At 38.0% G+C, this 15,076-nt stretch overlaps 1 protein-coding gene across 3 annotated transcripts in view; it reads right to left on the bottom strand.

Annotated features, from left to right (window-relative positions):
- Positions 1-15,076, bottom strand: part of LOC136676342 (DNA annealing helicase and endonuclease ZRANB3-like) — a 166,768-nt gene that overhangs the window by 130,672 nt on the left and 21,020 nt on the right. For all 3 annotated transcript variants that reach the window (XM_066653271.1, XM_066653273.1, XM_066653272.1), the window contains exons 3-4: positions 2,105-2,123; positions 284-462 (exon numbers count right to left, since the gene is read on the bottom strand). In XM_066653271.1, the coding sequence (XP_066509368.1) occupies positions 284-462; positions 2,105-2,123 (198 nt within the window). The remainder of the gene's footprint in view (positions 1-283; positions 463-2,104; positions 2,124-15,076) is intronic.

The raw sequence follows: 15,076 nt of genomic DNA, 5'->3' as shown, positions 1-15,076 counted from the left end.
AAGCCCTAACACATATTTAAATTTTGTCAGGTTTGAAAACTATTGTACACCCTTTTCAGCCACTGGTGATGCTGACAGCTCTTTTTCACCAATCTACAGAGTAATTAAATTTTCTGTACAGTTGAATCCATAGGAATTGACCTGAAATGTTTAAAGAATTGTTTATATAAAACATTTCACAGGTCACTTTCCTATTTTAATTAAATAAAATCATGTTATGGCTAAACATCCCCATATTTTACTCGATTTAATGGCTTGAGATACAGACATAAAGCAACCTTACATGATGTCAGCTTTGGTCTCCACTAGGTTGATATCCTCAGGCTGGAGTTCAGGAACCCAGCGCTCCAACTCCTCGATCCAGAGATACTTCATAGAAGATGGCACCACGATGAGGAGAGGCCACTCCTGCCGGTAAACATATGCCACAGAGATGGCCTGCACTGTCTTCCCTAGACCCATCTGCAATACAGCCAAAAAACACTGTCCAGCACACACCTGCCTATAGCATCCTGGAGTTGCTACTATGTCTTATACAGGTTTGCCCCACCCCCTTTTTTTTTAAATCAGGGCTAATTCACTTTCATGTGCAATGCAGACGAGAACTGATGCTATGGAATCAAATTTGAGTCATAAGTATATACAGGTACTATAGATTGCATATGATGCCAATTTACAATAAATTCTGAGAACATTCAGTACAGTTCCGGAATTAAGTTAATAATTTGTTTGCTTAAATATCTACAGGTGATTAATAATTCAGTTTTGTTTTCCCAGCTCATTGACTGACTTGTCTAACATGAAGATAAAATGAATGAAGCACAATGGAATGGACCATTTGTAATCATGAGCTCTCAGCAAAGTTACAACAGTCTCCAAGGACTCTTGCTATCTGAAAAAGCAAAAAAAAAAAAAAAAAAATTGTGTGTGTGTGTGTATATATATATATAAAACTTCTGATCAGAAGGTACAGAAATTATTAATATAAAACATATATATATATATATATATATATATATATATATATATATATATATACAATAAAATATTACAGAGAACTGTTAGTATTACCTTTATTTTAGAGTTTCTTGGGGGTCGAATGACCCTGATTCAAACATGAATACAAGTTTAAAGCATTTGCACATACTCAAATTTGAGAGAGATTTTGAATCCTCCACACACAAATGGTACTATACTTGCCAGAGTAGGTCAAAATTTAGCGCTTTACCAGATTTAGCATCTAATCAACAGCTTATTATCAAGTCCTTTAGGGTGGAATTAGGAGTAGCACAACAAGGAACTGAGTAAATTGTGCAATGTTGTAGCCCTCCTGGGCTTTGATTTGACATCACTGCAACAGAGGGTGTGCGTGTTTTACTCCTTCAAATGGGCCCAAACATAAATATTTTAATAACTTTCATAGTAGGGTTATGCAATATCATATTGCGTGTGATAATATGGATTCAACTTTTAAAATTATTATAATTTTTTTTTTATCCATACCATGATAATAGCAATATTTGGACTTGTTTATGTAATGATGTCATGCAGTTACACATAATACTGCATACATTTATTTGTACATTCATTTAGGCACAGCAGGAGGCAAAGTGGCTCTGCAGTAGAAGTGTGTTCTAGTTGTAGTCTTTTAGTTATTTACTGCAAAGCTTTAAAGGTATTTTTTTGTATAAATTGTATAAGTTTGCTATTTATATGCATGCTCTAAATATTCTGCACTTTAGTTTGTGGTAGATTTATTTGTTATTATTTATAATCTAAATCTTTACTTAAATATTTACTACTGTTTATATAATTACCAAATATTTGCAGATTGTTGTTTATATTCTAATGAATGTTTGCAACTTAAAATTTATACTAAAATAAAACTTTAACATTTATTTTGATGCAAAAGCATTTTTTTTAATTAATGAAACATTTTTTTATCATCATCACAAAAAATAGCCTGAAATAATAATATTTTAGAACCAAATCACCCACCCCTACCTTTATCCATTTTTGGAAGGATACTTATTATATTTAAGAGTTAATCCTCCTTTACCTTCATAAACTAAATCAAATAGTACAAATATAAGCATGTGCTTACCTCATCTGCAATCAAACACCTGCAGGACAGAAAAAAAGGCAGGGAAAGAAATAATAAAGGATTATTCTTCACTCTTGTTTTCAGTCCAATCTGAGAGTTCAATTACAGCAGCAAATCCTGACTTCACAGGTGATCAAAAGCAATGGTCATCCCTTAAGCAGTGCCCCAAATAATTACCCTGCAAATGATGTTTTTAATTTCTCACTAGAATCGACGTCAGGGGAGGCAGCTGGGCCAGGGTTTATTGATCTCCTCCTTATTGTGGAATCGGAGCTTCCCGTCTCGCGTGCCTTGCTCAATATCATTTCACACACACCTGAACTCAACAGCCAATTTAGCCTGAACAGCCATGGCTGAAAAACACAGGTGCAATCTAAGACCTGGCTGAGCAAAGGGCTGTCCAACGTGGGCCTTGTGTGAGGAGATTTAAATAAAAGGCCACACACACACAAACACACTGACCCATAAATTAAGTCCCCTGCACTGAACCATGAAAGTCCATCCACAACAACTACCTAATTAAATGCACAGGAACCAAAATAGCAATTAGTTACTAAGGAAATGTATTTACTGAACTTTAACTGCATGCTGCATAAAGACAAATTGTTGGCACAGACTGAGGCAAGAAAATTCAGATGAAATTCAGAAAAAGAAAACAAAACCAACCATTTCCAAATTTCACAGGTAAAGAAAAAAATGTATTAAATTTTGTGTTTTAATACTGTGGTGGCACAGAATATGGGAGGGACTGGGAAGCTCATGGGAAGTTCCCAGCATGCTTGGTGGAAGCCCATTTGTTAGTTTGCTGGTTTTAGGGGTTATTTAAGGGATTTTCTATTGATATGTGGTGAAAATTGTGTTGGCCACATCAAGTCAATAGGACCGCTGGTTCCCTTTGTACATGTGCCCTTTTTAAGGGATTCAATAAAGTTGGCTTAAAACACAGATGTCACAATGTTTTCATATCCTGGTATTTGCAAAATTTTTCTTCCAGTCATTGGTTGTCTCAGATTCCACCCCATTAGCTGTTAGCTAAACTCTGAAAGCTAAACTGGGAAGGTAAAGATCTGCAAGGGCTTCTTTCAAGACACACCAGACAGCCCAACCCACCAGAGCAAAACGGCAAATTGCCTGTGTCTGTAACATTAGCTCCCAAACACCAAAACCTGCTGGCACAGTGGCATGTGATGGGGGAAGGGAAGGGTCCATCTCAAGAGAGAGTGAAGCCAATGTCACATACATAACATTGATTGGAAGTAATGGAACAAGGCCTAATTCATGCTCTGTCATGCATGACCTTGCCCATTGGAAGTAGGGTATAATGATAAGGTTCTATTCCACATATGACAATGTAATACTCTCTAGTATTCTAAAATGTACTGAAATTTAATTTCCCATACACTGTAATTTGTAAATTGTAAATTGTAAGGACAATTTATACTGATTCATTTATCAGTATTGTTACGCTGCGCTGTGTATGTGTATGTTTGCTCTCTCTCTCTCTCCCTCTCTGTCTCTGTAGAATTCTAGGTTCTGCCGTCTGTTCCAGTCCGTGTGTTTGTTCACCCGTCTAGAATTCGTTCCTGATTCCAGTTCATGTATTTGTTCATTGTCCTGAGTCCTGAGTGGTCAGGAGTGGTCCTGAGTCCGGTCCACCATCCTGTCCATGTGTTCTGTCTATCACCATAAATATGTCTGTGTGTACGCTGCTAGTCAGCCATGTTTTGTGCTCTGTTCTTTTGTGATTTCATTGTGTATATAGAATTCTGTGTGTTTTCTTGGTTTTGACTTTGTGACATTCCTACTTCGAGTACGAGTTTGTTTTTGCCCCTTTTGGTTACTGACGTTAGATCTGTTATTTGTAAATTATTATAAACACTGTATATATTTCACCAGAGTTGGGTTGGCTGCTGATTGTTTTGGGAGTGGGTTTTGTGTGTGTTTTTGTGTATATATATATAGGGAGTGAGGTAAGACATTGTCTTTTGTTTCCTTTTTGTTTTCACTTAGGTAAGTTAGAGTTGTCTGTGTGACAGTTAGGAGGGTGTTTGTTATTTTTGTCAGCATAAGGCCATCCTGAACTTCACTGGTGCTTGTGTTTTGTAAATATCACATCTACGCTATACATTTTATCCATTATCCATTTCATTCCATTTGTGTCCTTTTTCGTCCACATTCTCATCTCTTTTACAGTTATTAATTTCCCATACATTAATCCTAACACACACTTCATTCTGTTACGGCTCAACCCTAGACTGGGTCGTAACAGTATATTTATCAGTATATTTATATCCCTGTAAGGGATAACTGGTGATGTGAGAATATGAAATACAACAAAATTAGAGATTTGATTAAAAAAATAAACAAGAAATGATCATTTAACTTTTCTGTGTTCTGTCCAATAAGCAACTGGTGTTCAGGTGATATATAATTGTGCAACATTTTAGAGTACTGTGATGCAATTACAGTCCCGAGGACCACCAAAGAGGCAGACCATCCCCAGCACCACAGCAACACCGCTGGAGCCATGCGCAATGCCAGTGACACTTGTATAATTGAGAACAATCCACCAAAATATATATTTAAAAAAATAAAAATGTTAGCAACCTTATACCAATTTCCCATGTTAGATTAGCTCAGTGGTTCCCAAACATTTTCTGCTATGCCCCCCTTTTGTAGATGAGAATATTTTCGCGTCCCCCTTTTCACCCCCATCGTTTCGAAACATGCACATCTTTTACTTCCAAGCTCCACTGGAATGTATTTATACATTCATACAAAACTGCAACTACGTATAGAATACGTATAAAATATATATATAATAAAGTGATTGTGCTGATAACAGTGAATAATTCATGGTTAAACATGCTTAAACACTTAATTGCTTCCTTGCACAAAAAATTCATTTTAAAACAGCTTCCTGAGAGAAAAAAACCTAAAACCTGCACATTTGCTTTGCAAAAAAGACACATTTAATCCCCACATCTCTTCAGTAACTAGTATGAACTTGATTTGAGATATGCCTCTTCATATTTTCTTGTTTTCCCTTTGAAGTTGTGGCTTCAGAAAACTCATTTGCTGCAAATTTAGCTCTCACAAACTTGTCCATATTTTACTAGCAGTGTTCAAAGATGCGTAGTCCATTTGCTTTGCCACCCCCCACCCCCGCCACTTAGGGGGCACGCACCCCACTTTGAGAACCACTGGATTAGATTACTTTTATGTTGTTGTTTTTTTTTGTTTATGTTCTTTGGTATTCATGACTGCATTCTCGAAACACTCAGACCAATAATCAAACCTACCTGTCACTCTGGATAGGACTGGAAATAAATTATGCTCACCAGCCCTGATGGCACTGTTTCATTTTGCTTTTTCAAAGTAAATGTCACTTTAATTTTGTTCTCACTGTGAGGGAACTCATAAGGAAGGTATATTTGTTCTTCTCCTTTAATCTTCATTTTAGAAAAAGAAATGGCGAGACTGTGATCGTATGTTGAGCCTTTGAGGTGAGAGATTTTAATTGATCTGGTGAGTCGGGCTAAGCTGGGGATTTGCCCCAAACAAATTAAGCAACCCTGCAAACGGCTAGAATGAAGAGCAGTGGTGAATCATAACGGTTTGTGGTACCACTGCTTTGCATCTCTGTTCAAATTTTTAGAAGCTAGTATCTAATATGAGAGCGAGAGAAAGAGAAAGAGAAAGAGAGAGAGAGAGAGAGAGAGAGAGGGGAATGGAGAAAACAGAGGAGAAAAAGGAGGTATGGGCAAGAGACATAAAAACACAGACACCATGACAGACTTGTACAAGGAGGGGCAACTAAGTTTGATAGTGTGAGTATCACAAAGACACACAGAAACAAAATCTCTCTTCCGCCTCCTCAGCTGAGAGAACGTGATTAATGTTCTATATCCTGCAACTGCTGTATTTTTTTCTTCCTAATTGATCCAGCGCTTTCCTCAGGTGTGAGTGTGTTAAAGAGAGAGTGTGTGTGAATGCGCAAATGTGTACACAAGTGTATACCAGCACATGTGCCATTTCCACACTCATTAATCACTCCTCCTTAAATAACCTGGTTTGTGCTAGGCACATATTCTGCTTCTGGGAGTCAGAAAGCTCTCGTGGCTAACAGCATCACTTCAAGACCTTTCTCTTCTCCATGCTATTTTAAATGTTATCTCCAAGAACCATGAGTTACAAATGTCATATATCCACCCAAAGGTGAGGGGGGGTGGTAAGTGAAGGAAATTATTTCAGCAAATACTCTGGAAATCCATTATTATAAAGTGTTTGTTCTCTGTCCTTTTTGTGTCAGTCAGTAAAAGGCTAGCAGGTCTCAGGAATAGAGAGAACAGTTTCATTAAAACCACTGAAAATAGGAGACAATGACTGGATGTTATAATCAGATACTGGCAATTATTAACAAGCTGCCCAATGACAATGCCAAGCAATATTCACATTATTATGAACGAGAACATATGACAGATGGTCTGTCGTTTCTGGTACCACTTTAGAATAAGACTGCACAAGAGCTACTAATGGGTCACCTTTCCATATTTGTTCACATTTCAGACAGATAAAGGACATTTATATTTATGAATGTAAACTATCAAGACAACCAAATCTGAACCAAAGAATCTGAATTGGCAAATGAGGCTTTTAATGTGAACGTATCCTTAAACATTTAAGTTAATTGTAGTGTACATACTGTAATTTGCTCAGCTAAATCATAATGTAATGCCAGTATACCTTTCAAAGTACATACCTACATTTGCTAGGTAAACACATGTCAATTTTGAATAAATATACACTTATAAATGATTTATAAATGGTTTACAATCAGATTATTAATGTTATTAGTTATGTAATAAACACATTAAAAGTCAGTGATAACACATAGAAATGAAGGGTAACAGTGACCTGTAAATAAACCCATGTCCATCTACACAGTTAAACCTCGGATCTTGCAGGATACTAAGCATATTTTGTGTTCTCCATCAGTTGACATTAATCCCATCAGTTTTAGCACATATTTTTACAAACCAGATTCCAAAAAAGTTGGGACACTAAACAAATTGTGAATAAAACTGAATGCAATGATGTGGAGGTGCCAACATCTAATATTTTAATCAGAATAGAACACAAATCACAGATCAAAAGTTTAAACTGAGAGAATGTATCATTTTAAGGGAATAATATCCATTATCTGTAACCGCTTATCCAATTTAGGGTCACGGGGGGTCCAGAGCCTACCTGGAATCATCGGGCGCAAGGCGGGAATACACCCTGGAGGGGACGCCAGTCCTTCACAGGGCAACACAGACACACACACACTCACACCTATGGACACTTTCGAGTCGCCAATCCACCTGCAACGTGTGTTTTTGGACTGTGGGAGGAAACCGGAGCACCCGGAGGAAACCCACGCGGACACGGGGAGAACACACCAACTCCTCACAGACAGTCACCCGGAGCGGGAATCGAACCCACAACCTACAGGCCCCTAGAGCTGTGTGACTGCGACACTACCTGCTGCGCCACCGTGCCGCCCCAGGGAATAATATGTTGTTTCAAAAATTCATGGCATCAACAAATCCCAAAAAAGTTGGGACAAGACCATTTTTTATCTGTCTGGCATCCCCCCTTCTTCTTACAACACTCAGCAGACGTCTGGGGACAGAGGAGACCAGTTTCTCAAGTTTAGAAATAAGAATGCTCTCCCATTCGTGTCTAATACAGGCCTCTAACTGTTCAATCGTCTTGGGCCTTCTTTGTCGCACCTTCCTCTTTATGATGTGCCAAATATTCGCTATAGGTGAAAGATATGGACTGCAGGCTGGCTATTTCAGTACCCGGATCCTTCTCCTACGTAGCCATGATGTTGTGATTGCTGCAGAATGTGGTCTGGCATTATCTTGTTGAAAAATGCAGGGTCTTCCCTGAAAGAGATGACGTCTAGATGGGAGCATATGTTGTTCTAGAACCTGAACATAGTTCTCTGCATTAATGGTGCCTTTCCCGACATGCAAGCTGCCCATGCCACAAGCACTCATGCAACCCCATACCATCAGTGATGCAGGCTTCTGAACGGAGCGCTGATAACAACTTGGGTTATCCTTGTCCTCTCTGGTCCGGATGACATGGCATCCCAGTGTTCCATAAAGAACTTCAAATCGTGACTCATCTGACCACAGAACAGTCTTCCATTTTGCCACACTCCATTTTAAAAGACCCCTGGCCCAGTGCAAATGTCTGAGCTTGTGGAGCTTGCTTAGAAATGGCTTCCTCTTTGCACTGTAGAGTTTCAGCTGGCAACGGCGAATGGCACGGTGGATTGTGTTCACTGACAATGCTTTCTGTTATTTCCTTGACAGTGGCATTCTCGTTTGAGGTGCAGTGACGTTTAAGGGCCCGGAGATCACGAGCATCCAGTAGAGTTATATGGCCTTGACCCTTACGCACAGCAATTGTTCCGGATTCTCTGAATCTTTTGATGATGTTATGCACGGTTGATGATGATAACTTAAAAGTCTTTGCTATTTTACGCTGAGTAACACCATTCTGATATTACTGCACTACCTTTCTGCGCAACAATGGTGGAATTTGTGATCCTCTTACCATCTTGGCTTCAGGGAGACAGTGACACTCTGAGAAAGTCTTTTTATACCTAATCATGTGGTCAATTGACCTAATTAGTGTTAATTGGTCTTCCAGCTTTTTGTTATATGCTCAATTTCCATTTTCCAGCCACTTATTGCTACTTGTCCCAACTTTTTTGGGATTTGTTGACACTGTGAATTTTTGAATCAACATTTTTCCTTTAAAATGTTACATTTATTCAGATTAAACTTTTGATCTGTCATCTATGTTCTACTACGAATACAATATTGACATTTGCCATCTCCACATCATTGCATTCAGTTTTTATTCACAATTTGTCATGTGGTCAATTGACCTAATTAGTGTTAATTGGTCTTCCAGCTTTTTGTTATATGCTCAATTTCCATTTTCCAGCCACTTATTGCTACTTGTCCCAACTTTTTTAGGATTTGTTGACACTGTGAATTTTTGAATCAACATTTTTCCTTTAAAATGTTACATTTATTCGGATTAAACTTTTGATCTGTCATCTATGTTCTATTACGAATACAATATTGACATTTGCCATCTCATAAATAACATATGAAATAATTAAATTCACATTCTCAGGTCTTAGCTTATTCTATATCTTGACATTTTCAGTAAGTTCTGACACTTTCAGTATTAGACAAAAAGCTCACTATTGCCCTTTCTATCTCTGTGTTAATAATGATTAACAACAACCAAATTATTTACCATATAATAAACAAATTAAAAACCATTTATAAACCTTTATAAGTGTAGTCTTACTAGAAAGCCATATGTCTTTTCCTAATGCCATTTTCCTCTGCATGGTACCTACACGACTTAGTATTTTTGCTTTCCAGTAGACAAATCTGCTACCTGGCATCTGAAAATGGTGCTTTTTAGTACTTTTTAGTTCCAAGCAAGCTGGGTTGGGACTAAATGTGACATGTAAATTTTGAAGAGCGCTGATTGGCCAGAGAGATATGTCAATCACAATGAAATGCAGAACTCCAGCACAATTAACCATCAGCAAAATCTAAAATTTACAGCAGCGGTCACATTTGTTTTTATCTGACTTACAATAGCAGCTCATAAAATTATGCTGTGGCCTTTTAAATACATGACAAGTAAACAACTTTAATGATAACAAAATTAATGATATCGCTGCCGTTATGGTTTCTAATGCCCACGGTTCCTATTATAGATGGGGGTTTGTGACATATAGCACATTTCATAGAGAAGCTATGCTAATAGATAAGTGAATAGGGACCAGGGCTGAAAAGTGCATTAAAGATCCCAATTTAAGTAGGTACCTTGCAAAGGAAAGGCACCAAATGAGAGCAGGCGATTTGTAGCCGTGATTTGGCAAAAGAAAGGAAAAGACAACAGAGCAAAAATCATATGCTTGACTTTATGCAAATTAGTTCATAAAGTGGTTTCCAAACATCTGCAGTGGCCTTATTTTTCAGATGAGATAATTTCAGACACACACATACATACTTTCCAGTACACACATGTCTTCAGCTTCTAAACACCACTGGCACTTATTTTAAACATTGTAAATCATACTCTAACTCAAAACTATAATTCCTTATTGAACAAAACAAAGCGGCAAATCAATTACCACGGAATTATCACAAGTGACATGATTTCTCATTCATTTGACTTGTGCCCAACCACCCACCACCTCCCACTTTGGGAACCACTGATTTAAATCAGCATTATGTAAGATTTAGTACTTTAGGCTCCCCCTACAGTACAGCAATGTCCTGAAATTATGGAGGGTGATTTCCTACTCTTCCCGAAAAAGTTATTTAGTGCATATTCTACAGTGTTAAACACAGTAGTAATGACACAGGCAATATTGTCCCTATTACTTGAGCAACACTGTGGCTTAGTGGTTTAGATCTTGGGTTGAAGTCCCATTTGGGTGGAGTTTCCATCTTCTACCTGTGTCTGTGTGGATTTTTTCCAGGGTTTCTGGTTTCCTCACACAGTTCAAAAACATGGAGGTTAGGTGAAGTGGCTCCCCTTTCTAAATAAAGTAAGATAATATGTTCATAAATGAGTAAAGAAACTCAAGATCGAGTGATGGATTTTTTTTTCAAACTTTCAAAGGTTCTTCACACTATACATCTCTTAAACAAACATGGTGGTTCTTTTATGGCAGTGCTCAAAGAACCCATTGTAGCACCTTTGTTGTTACTATTGTTGAGTGTGGGGCCCAAGTTATGAAAGAGAAGCTCATTAGTAAATTATCCTTTTTTTATTATTCTGTGCACATCTGAATATGCCCACAACAGACAAAGTGGGGTTTCATGGGCAATGTTTCACTAACAGACTACTAAGCACTGGCCCATCACTGTCAGATCACAATTGGGATCCCCATCACTGACATCTTTCAACTAAAGCCAAAAGCTCTGGCCCACTCTCTCATTCATGCAGCATAATGCTGGGCAATGCAGGCAGATATCTGTTGGCATAACAGACCTCCTCATTTAATGTTCTCCTCCAAGTGTGCTGAAATTAAAAAAAAGTTGTAATACACAAATAATAAGGTCAGCTCTTAGACATATATTACTAATTAATATTTATTTTTCCACCCATTAGTGCATTATGACAAAACAGGCAAACAAACCTTCACATTTGCATAGGTTATGAGTAAGCAAAAAGGTTTTGAATATTTAAAATTGCTAATATAAACCAAAATATCAGGGAAACGGACTTTTTTTAAATTAATATTTACTACGCTTGTGAACAAGCTAAGAACATTTGCGTCATTAGTCCAGGGCCAAACTTGCCCAGTGTTAAATGCTTTTGCTTTCCTTTTAAAAGTGGCTACCATTAACTCTTTTGTGCTTCTGTTTGAACGGCCCTGTTCCTGGGTCTCTATTTTTCACCTTCTTTTTCACCACAATTAGAACAAGGTTTTAGATGCTCCCATTGAAGCTATGGGCTCATTGTCCTGATCAATAAGCACTGACTGGCTCATCAAGCAGACTAGACATAAAGGCAGATACATTTTGTCACTGGAAGCAGTTGGGGTGGCAAATGCTGGGGTAGCAGGTTAAAGCACAGACTGTTGCTCAGGGCTCATTAAGCTCTGTAATTCTGTCAGCATGCTGTATGCTAATCTAGATTCTTACAGCACTTGCTCTATGGAGGTAATATTGTGCAGCGTTTATATATATATATATATATATATATATATATATATATATATATATATGTGTGTGTGTGTGTGTGTGTGTGTGTGTGTGTGTATGTATTTTTTTAAAGACACAACTACTTTATTACTTATTTTCCTTTGCATTTTTCTAGTCATTGCTATCATTTTATTTCTTTTGTAGATTTTCATGATACAATTTTTTTGCTTCAGCGTTTTGGCACACTTCATGGGTGGGAGGCTCTTATAAGGAGGTGTTCACCTTGACTCTCCATTTGTCGACTGACTTTGGACTGACGGTTGCTCTGAAACTTCATCTGAAACTGAGCCACAAACCCCACAGGTCCTTGGTGCAAGACTAACTGTGGAAGTACCAGTAAAAAGTAAACAGGAGGCCACACTGAAACATTTTGAAAGTCAAAACCACAGCTCTAAGAATAGTCTACACTTCCAGCATTTCTATCCTGCCTGCTCACAGCATGTTTGTGATAAAACTTTGTCCCTTTGTATGTGCTTGTGTGTGTGTGGGGTGCTGCTACTGTAAAAGAAAGCAGTTCTGCTTCAAGGGGTATTACTGAATTAGAGAGAGAGAGAGAAAGAAAGAGAGAATGTGTCAATCAATAATACCAAAGAAACCCACAGAGGTTATATTCTAGTGCAAGAGGAGCATGGAAACAAATCTAATACAGCCAGAAGCATCAAAATCGTTCAGCTCGAAAGAAACACTTTCAACAAACACACAAGCGCTTACCATCATTAGCAACAGCTAATGGAATAAAATGATCTGCAAAATTGACATTCAACTCATGCTAACCCTGGTTCATATGAGTAAAAGCAACTCCTATGAAGTTACATCCATTTTGTTCCTAAATAAATTTTAAAAATTCATGATTTATACATTTATTCCATGTAAACTAGTCATTAGTACTACTAAAATCAGCTAAATTAGAAAAATAAATTAGCTTCTGTCAACATAGGCCTGCCTAACTTTCAAAGAGCAAACCACTAAAGGCAAGAATCTCGATTACAGTTTGGACATTTGTAGTGTAACTCACACAGATTAAGGAAATACATTTACAGACCGCTTTGTAATCGCTTGAATGATTTCTTATGCTTGGCTAAAACATTATAATTTAGCAAATGCTAACAGGGTTTGAAAGTAACCTAGACCCATTGAAGGTGATGGGAGAAAGCAGGATGTTATCCAAGTTAGCATGCTGGAGAATAACTCTCAACCCATTTGTAAGACTCTGGCTGCACTGGGCTGTGAATTCAGTGACATGTTGCTCCACCAAAGTTATACGAAAGAGCGTTAGCGCAAATCCTTCCTCCCTGCTTTTGTGAGACTGTAATACCAACACTGCTCCCAGTAGACTAAATACACCTACACACAGGCACTATACATCCATACGTCTTCATTTGTCATGTTCTTGTTATGTTGCAACGTTTGAATATAAATATTCTTCAGAATATTTTGTTAAGATTTCTATTAACTCGATTAAATACTACACACAAATAATACACATTAAATACAATGTACTGTAACGTCCACTGGACGCTTTGAAAGACTGGGCGAGAAGGACCTGAAGACTTCCACTTTAATGAAGTAACTGAAATGGTTACTATTGGTCGTAACCACGCAAACATGCGCATCTTAAACTCATATACACCTGCATTTTTACCCAGTCCATAACACAGAACATTACTGCAGGGTTGGGGCACTGCACCCCTCTCACCAAGTCCCCTAGAAAAGTCACTGAGGTGGCCCGGGGCCCCGTTTTTTTCTCTGGGGTCTATTGGAGTTGAACAAAAAGGGCTGTGCCTGTTGCTGAACAGAGGAAGAGTCTGGGGGTGGGAAAGACTGTGGGTGAGTTGTAAGGTGCAACAGTGGGTGAGACTTGGGGAAAGAGCACAGGGAGTCAATGAGGGCATGCGTTGCCTCTGTACAGGGCCAACCTATGTCGGTGGAGGGTCACCTGTCTACACCTAGGCAGCAACTGAACGCTATACACCACCTCACCGATTCTTTCCAGAACTTCACAAGGCCCCACCCAATAACAATTTATCTTTGAGCATCATCCATTCTTCCTCTTTGGGCTCTACACCCACACCAGGTGCCCAGCCCTAAAATCTCTCCACTTTGTCACTGTTCCTTTTCTATCTTATGCCCGCTTTACATAGCTGGTCACTGCTGGTGTGTCTGGACTTTTACCTAAAGCCATTTCTGCTGGTATCCACAGCTCTCGCCCTAGCATCAGAACTAGGGCTGCAACTAATGATTATTTTGATAATCGATTAATCTGTCGATTACTTTTTCGATTAATCAATTATTACTCGGATAAAAAGGAAGACAAGCCTAATTTGGTTTCCTGTCTGTTACTAGCATATTCAGGATACCATCAGTGAGAACAGCTGCTTGCTGTGGTGTGCAGATCTTCTTCAAAACATAGTCAGCAATGCTGGGCTGTTTTATCTGAGGTGAGAGAAAAAGTGTAGATATGAACATACATCGTTTTTAAGTTAATAACTACTGATCTAAAATGCAGACAACAATGCAGGCAAATTGAAATTACATAAATGGATATTGGGTGATGCTGCCATGTGCTGAGAATAAAAGGGAAACACATATGATCAGATTATTACCATTATTAAAAATTAGCGTTTACATGAAGAATTAACCCAACCGTTACATTAATTTTATTTTTATCAATATTTAACAAAATGTATGTAATGAAATATACATTTATAATGTAATATACACTTGGCTGTGATACTCAAACACTAACATGCAATGCCAGTCAGAAAAGACCTTGAAAAAGGTTTTAAATATATTTTTTTATAAAAAGTTTGGATTTTTTTTTTAAACTCCGAATGTAACTGCCGCCACATTTAGGGTGGAATGGAAAACTCGCTAAATACAAGAGTGATATAAATGCTTCCGCTGTGACCGCCTCTGCCATTTTTCAAACCCTTCTTCCAGAGTTCGTCACGTGTAGCAACTATTAATAGTTGCAAACTATTTTAACACTCGATTTTAATATATTTAATCGATTAGTTGTTGCATTCCTAATCAGAACAATAAAAGTCCTCTACCGCAGAACGATAATCCAACAAAACAAGAGGAAGGTGCATATCCCAATCACACTGATGTTCAGCAGTGAGGATGGCAAGCTGTTTTGCAAGTGTGCTGTTAATCTGTTCGA

Source organism: Hoplias malabaricus, chromosome X2 (assembly GCF_029633855.1).
Source record: "Hoplias malabaricus isolate fHopMal1 chromosome X2, fHopMal1.hap1, whole genome shotgun sequence".
Taxonomy (NCBI): domain Eukaryota; kingdom Metazoa; phylum Chordata; class Actinopteri; order Characiformes; family Erythrinidae; genus Hoplias; species Hoplias malabaricus.
The sequence above is the reverse complement of the archived record's forward strand: the minus strand, read 5'-3'. Positions and strand labels throughout refer to the sequence as shown.